General features: G+C 33.1%; 1 protein-coding gene across 1 annotated transcript; it reads right to left on the reverse strand.

Moving 5' to 3' along the window:
• Positions 1 to 2,056: 2,056 nt before the first annotated feature.
• Positions 2,057 to 6,100, reverse strand: LOC142619089 (uncharacterized). The gene is made up of 2 exons (XM_075792155.1): positions 3,420 to 6,100; positions 2,057 to 2,515 (listed from the first exon to the last, which is right to left on the reverse strand). Exons 1-2 carry the CDS (start codon positions 5,950 to 5,952, stop codon positions 2,208 to 2,210), a joined length of 2,841 nt encoding a protein of 946 aa, XP_075648270.1. The 5' UTR covers positions 5,953 to 6,100; the 3' UTR covers positions 2,057 to 2,207.
• Between the last annotated feature and the right edge of the window lie 391 nt (positions 6,101 to 6,491).

The raw sequence follows: 6,491 nt of genomic DNA on the forward strand, positions 1-6,491 counted from the left end.
AAAAGAAAAAAAAAATCTTATAAAAAAAAGAAAAAGAAAAAAAAAGAGTAATTAAAAAGAATAAAGAGAGTATTTAAATAAAGTGGTAAAAAAAAACAGAATAATTAGTTTATAAATAATTAGTCTCACATTTTTGCTCTGACAAAACTTGAAAAGTGATTCAGCAAAACCAAAACAAAAAAAACTTGAAAAGTGATAGCTTCCAAGTCCCGGGTCATTTTGGAGGTCATGTTCGAAGTTTTTGAACTTTCAAGTTTCAACAAGGCATATTGACTCTAGTAAAAAAATAGACACCTTTAAGTTAGGATAATTTGTTTTAAGAACTGAAAAGTATTGACTTAATGCACATTATAAGATTTTTGTGGCTTTATCCCTGTTTTTAAAAATTAGGTCGGAAAAAGAATTGGAAAAGTCCCAATTTTCTGTTCCAATTATGGTTGGATCAATGGCCAAACCATTGATTTCATAAATAATTTAATATATAATTCTAATTATATAAATAAAAAATGAAATTTATGATAAAATGTAACTACAAGAAAATTAACATTAAATTTATAATGACCTTTTAATTACAAAATATATATTATTCTAAAAAAAATATTACAAAATATATATTATTTAATAAGTTGCAAATTTCAAGTTTCATATTGAATAATCGAAGTTCACAAGCAAATTAAACATTGAATCCCTTGTTGTTGAATTGGATGCCCAAGCCATGGTGGATGTCTTGAAGAACAATACTTATGTAATTAACGTTGTCTCTCCCATATTGGATGATTGCAAACACTTGGCAGCACGCTTCCAGCGGATACAGTTTAACCATTGCTATCGCCAAGCCAACTGGTGTGCGGATTTGCTTGCTAGAATGGGTGCTATTCAGGAACTAGATTTTTTTTCCTTCACTGATCGGTCAATAGCTCTGACTTGCAAAAGAGAACAAATTTGTAGTGGTAATTATTTAATTCCTTTTTACCAAAATCCCAATTCTTTGCTTTGAATTTCAAGCTTGATTTTCTTTTTTCTCCAAGAAATTTTTGGTTTGATGGATTCCAAGAAAAAGTTACTTTTTTTTTTGTACATAAAGTGCAAAAATAAAAAAATAAAAAAAAAGAAGAAAAAAGAATGAAAAAGATGAAAATTTTAAATATAGTACTTATATTTCTCTAAATTGTTTTTACACAGGACAATCTTTATCGTGGACTAATAATATTGTTATATAATGAATGGTAATTGTTTAGGGGAATTGCATTTGTTAGCAAATACTTTTTTTGTTGGCAGATACTTTATGCAAATACTATGCAGTGATGATATATTATGCAGTACATTATATAAATACATAATTTAGAGTAATATTGAAGACTTGTGGTTGACCATTGTAGACAATTAGTATACCAACAAAAAGAGTAGATAATTAAAAGTTATTTTTATTTATACTTATTGAAAATGTATTCCCCTGTCAAATTTATATATATATATATATGTGTGTGTGTGTGTGTGTGTGTGTGTGTGTGTTTGTGTGTGTATGTACATACGTACGTACGTTACTGTCTATATATATGAGCAAGATGAGTGGTAGAAATCATGAAAATTTGACAACTAATTAATTTTGATTGTATCTATTGTCAAAATTTTAGTATAAAAACCAAATTCATTTTTGGTTTTTTTATTTATAATGATTACATTAGTTGGTTTACATAATACACATGTTTTAAATTATACAAGAAATATTTTAAAAAAATGCATACCAAACACCAGAAAACATTCTCAAGCTCATTTTCAAGATCGTTATCAAACACTAGAAAATGAAACAGTTTTCTAAAAAATGCTCTTTGGAAAATGAACAATTTTCCAAATAACATTAATACTGAAACGAACAGAACATAAATACTTAGCTAAAAGTGGGACTTTAATGCATAAAATGAATTTATTCATCCAAAATATTTGCCCACAAGCCCCTCAAAATATATATATATATATATATATATATATATATATATATATATATATATATATATATATATATATATATATATATATATATATATATCCCCACAATACATGAAAATTAACATTATGACATGCTTACAGGACGCATGGTCTGCGTTCAATATATGCGTCTTACACACATCTTTATTAGTCTTACAAACTTACTTACCCAAAAAAACATACACAAAATGCCCACACATATAGGGCGAGTGAAGATTACTTTAATTATTAGAAGCCTTCATCTCCAGCTGCTGACACACCCTTTGCATTGTTGGGCGAGATTGTGGATTGGTATGTAAGCATGAAATTGCCAAGTTCAGCATTAGATCTAACTCATAAGCAATCTTTTGACCTGTGGGAGGTGAAAGACGATCATCTAACACATCTTTGAGGTGGACCCTTGTACCAACCGAGGAATGAAGATTTGCAATGAGTTCGCCTGGATACTTTCCCATAAGAACTTCAAGTGCCAAAACACCAAAGCTATAAACGTCACATTTTTCAGTCACTATCATTGTGTAAGCAAGCTCTACAAAAAATCAATGCAATGACATATTATTTGAGTTAAAACATGTACTATAATATCACAATAAAGTATCAGTTATACATATAATGAATTGAGATGAATCATTTTATAACAACATTACTATTATACATTTTCTTTAATTGAAAAAGAAAGCAATCATTATTTGTTATATTATTATTATTATTACTATAAAAAGTAAAAAGATAAGAAAAAAACCGATCTTGATGATTACTTAAATGTATAGCCTATTTGGTGCAAGATAACAAGATTCAATTACAAAAATAAAAAAGTAAAAAAAGACTAAAATACAATCGTGGCCTATAATATAAGTTTATTTTAATTTTGACCCTTTACATTTCAAAATTTTCATTTTGACCATTCATGTTTGATTTTGTTTTCAATTTAGTCATGTGTTTCATTTCCATTAGTAGTTTAATGACATTTGGCATTATATAAGTGAGGTACCTTAATGGACACCACTTATCTAGCATTTAGTAGTCAAATTATATAAATATCCAAAATGAAAATAATCCCAAGCTTTATGGACCAAACGTGTACTTTAGACTAGGAAAAAAAATAATGAACTATCGTCAAGTATTAGTGAGGCAAATATTAAGAAAATTGTATATGATAGGAAATGAGTAATATATATAGGAATTTTGATCAAATTTTCATTAAATGTCACTAATCCTTTCCCTCTCATGCCTTGCATTTTTTTGGAGAATGAAAAATTGAATTTGTGAAGGAAAATGTACGAATGAGTTTGCTCCTAACCATTTTATTTCCTATTATTTGAACTTCCAAACAAAGAGGAAATTAAATGAATATTTTCAGAACAAATTTTCCTTTTCATTCCTTTCCATTATTTAATAAATATAAAACATAAGAGGGAAGCTTTGAAGTTTACCTGGTGCAAGATAGCCATACGTGCCTGCGATTGTTGTCCAGTTAGATGAATCAGGCTTCAAGAACTTTGCAGTGCCAAAATCAGAGACACGGGCTTCAAGGTCAGAGGTCAACAAAATATTCTTGCTCGAGATGTCTCGGTGAATTATAGGTGGAACACAATCATGATGCATATAAGATAAAGCATAGGCCACACCTTTAACGATTCGTACCCTAGTTTCCCAATTTAGCTCTGCTTCTTTGCTGCTTAACATATCTGCTAAGTTTCCTCTTTCCATGAATTCATATATAAAAAACATGTGCTCTTCATTGAAACAAAAGCCAAGGAGCTTTACAATATTCCTATGTCTTATTTCTGTCAGAGCTGCTAACTCGTTGGTAAAATTTTTTGTATTCTCAACCCCTACGCCTTCAGCATGAGAACTCAGCTTCTTCACTGCTAATACTTGACTGCCTGGAATTCCCACTTTGTAAACTTTTGCAGATGATCCCACCCCAACACAATACATTTCATCAAAGTTCTCTGAAGCTTCAAGTATGTCTTTATACACGACCTTCCCGTTAAAGTACCATAGTGAGAATGGACTTTCAGTCCTTGATGTGTTTTCAGTTTTCAACGTATTTCTTGAGGACTTCTTTTGGAGAAATATAAAAATCCCAACAAATGCAAATGAAACTAACAACGCACCAACTAAAGAAGCAACAATGACTATTACAATTTTTCTTTTCTCTTTTCCACCACCCTTCTTTATTACTGAGGCATTACATGGACGCAAACCTTGGATTTCACCACATAGGTCTTTATTGTTACTGAAAGCTTCCAATGTAGATGACTGAAAGATTTTGCTCTCAGGAAGAGGACCCTCTAACTTGTTGTTTGACAGGTTGATGCTTATCAAGCTCATCATGTTACTTAGTGAAGTGGGGATTGAGCCATTGAGGTTGTTGTGTGAGAGGTTGAAGTTTGCTAAATTTTTAAGGCTCCCAAGCTGGGGTGGTATCTCTCCAGACAGTGAATTGAAACTCAAATCTAGTACATCTTGTAATGCCGCAAGACTACCAATTTGATAGGGAATCGTGCCATTCAAGTAATTATTGCTCAAAGATAAACTTTGTAGCTTCCAGCAGTCCCCTATTTGAAATGGAATTGGCCCACTTAGCATGTTCATTGAAAGGTCTAAAGATACCAAGTTGGAAAGTCCTCCAATTCCTACTGGTACCTTACCTGAAAGCTTGTTGTCGTTCAGGAATAGGGAGTACAACTGGGATAACTTTCCAATTTCTGCTGGTATGTCACCTGACAATTGATTGGAAGAAAGGTCAATGTATCCCATTTTGTTCAATTGAACAATCTCATTGGGGATTTTACCGCTAATCATATTCCCTGCAAGTCTCAAAACAGTCAAGTTTTGGCATTCACCCCAGTTTGGTGAGAGTTTACCTCTCAACCTGTTGTAACTCAAATCAATATAAGTAAGATTTGGGTGCACCCCAAAATCATGGTCTATATGTCCTGTTAGTTGGTTATGTTCAAGCCGAACCCTTTTCAAGGTTCGACAGTTTTTAAGACTAACAGGGATGGGACCAATGAAATTGTTCCGGGCTGCACTAAAATTAGCAAGTTTTCCACCTTTACACACTTGTTGGGGCAAGTGGCCAGTGAAGTTATTCTCAGCCAAGTGTAGAATAACTAAGGAAGAAAGGTTTCCTATTTCTTCTGGTACAGAGCCGGATAACTGGTTAAACAACAGGAACACCTCTGTTAGTTTTAAAGTCCCAATGTTAACGGGGATTTGCCCCGAAAGCTGATTCACAGCAAGACGAAGAATGGTTAAGTCACTCAAATTACCCAAGGATGAAGGGATAGGACCAAAAAAATAATTCCCATCAAGAGCCAGTAGAGCCAGGTGTTTCAAATTTCCAATTTCTTCAGGAATTCTGCCAACAAGCTCATTAGTTTGGAGGAGAAAATTTTTTAGACTAATGAGTCCGGTTTTAGACTCACCAGTTCCATCAGGGAACAAACGGCTATCTAGTTTTCCTGTTATATTGTTTTGGGAAACATCAAGCTCATAAACTTGAGTGAGATTAGCAAGGGAAAGAGGGAGTGACCCATTGAAGGAATTAATGGAAAGGTCAAGATATTGGACTTTAGAAATCATGCCAATGTTCATTGGTATGGTGCCTTTGAGTTTGTTAGATCTAAGATCAAGGCGAAGAAGGTTTGGAAAGGAAAGAAAATCAAAGTTTTCGAGGGTACCTTTCAATCCAGAGTAAGCAAGGTTTATTTCAGCAACACTCCCTTCATCATTGCAAGCTATTCCGTGCCACATGCATGCACTTGAAGCAGTTGAATTGATTTGTTCTACCCATGAGTTCAGAATTGGTTGGTCAGCTGGGAGGCTTTTTTTCCATTTGAGTAGAGCCTCTGTTTCTGCCTTTAGATTAGCCTTGCAGGATGATAGCAAAACAAACCAGCAAGCAACCAAGAGTGCAAGTGTAACATGTTTTGATTGCTTTCCTTGGCAAGCCATAGCTCAGAAGTCAGAACCCTTTTACTGTTTGTTTCGATTGCTAAGGATACATTTCTAGCAAACCAGTTTGAAGAATTAAAACCAAACTTTTCCGATCCCAAATGGTTCAAGAAAATCAAACACTCCCTACCAAAATTGTTGAAATAGCTTGAATTTAACTTCCGTGGATTAACATTACAAGTAAGCATTAAATGCTATCTTGTATGAATTGTCAAAGAAAATGGCAAGGAACAACACCAACTCTCTGTGTAGTCATGCATAGTCGAATTGTTTGACTCTATAGGCAATTAATGAATGCATACCTATGTTAGAAAGTTTGACTTGATCAACAAAGTCAAAGATGTGCAATTCACCATTTAAGCTTGCGTAAAGAATTACTACACTCATGCATTAAATGATGTAGGATTGCTTGGTCACTATTGTTGACTTGCTTCCACAATAGAAGACTCTCATGTGTTGAAACTATTTGTATTTCGGCTGAAAGTTGGCTATAAATTGAGGTGGAGCAAATGAGAACATTAGTGGTGTGAGCAAGAGAT

This window comes from Castanea sativa, chromosome 12 (genome assembly GCF_040712315.1).
Source record: "Castanea sativa cultivar Marrone di Chiusa Pesio chromosome 12, ASM4071231v1".
NCBI classification, from domain to species: domain Eukaryota; kingdom Viridiplantae; phylum Streptophyta; class Magnoliopsida; order Fagales; family Fagaceae; genus Castanea; species Castanea sativa.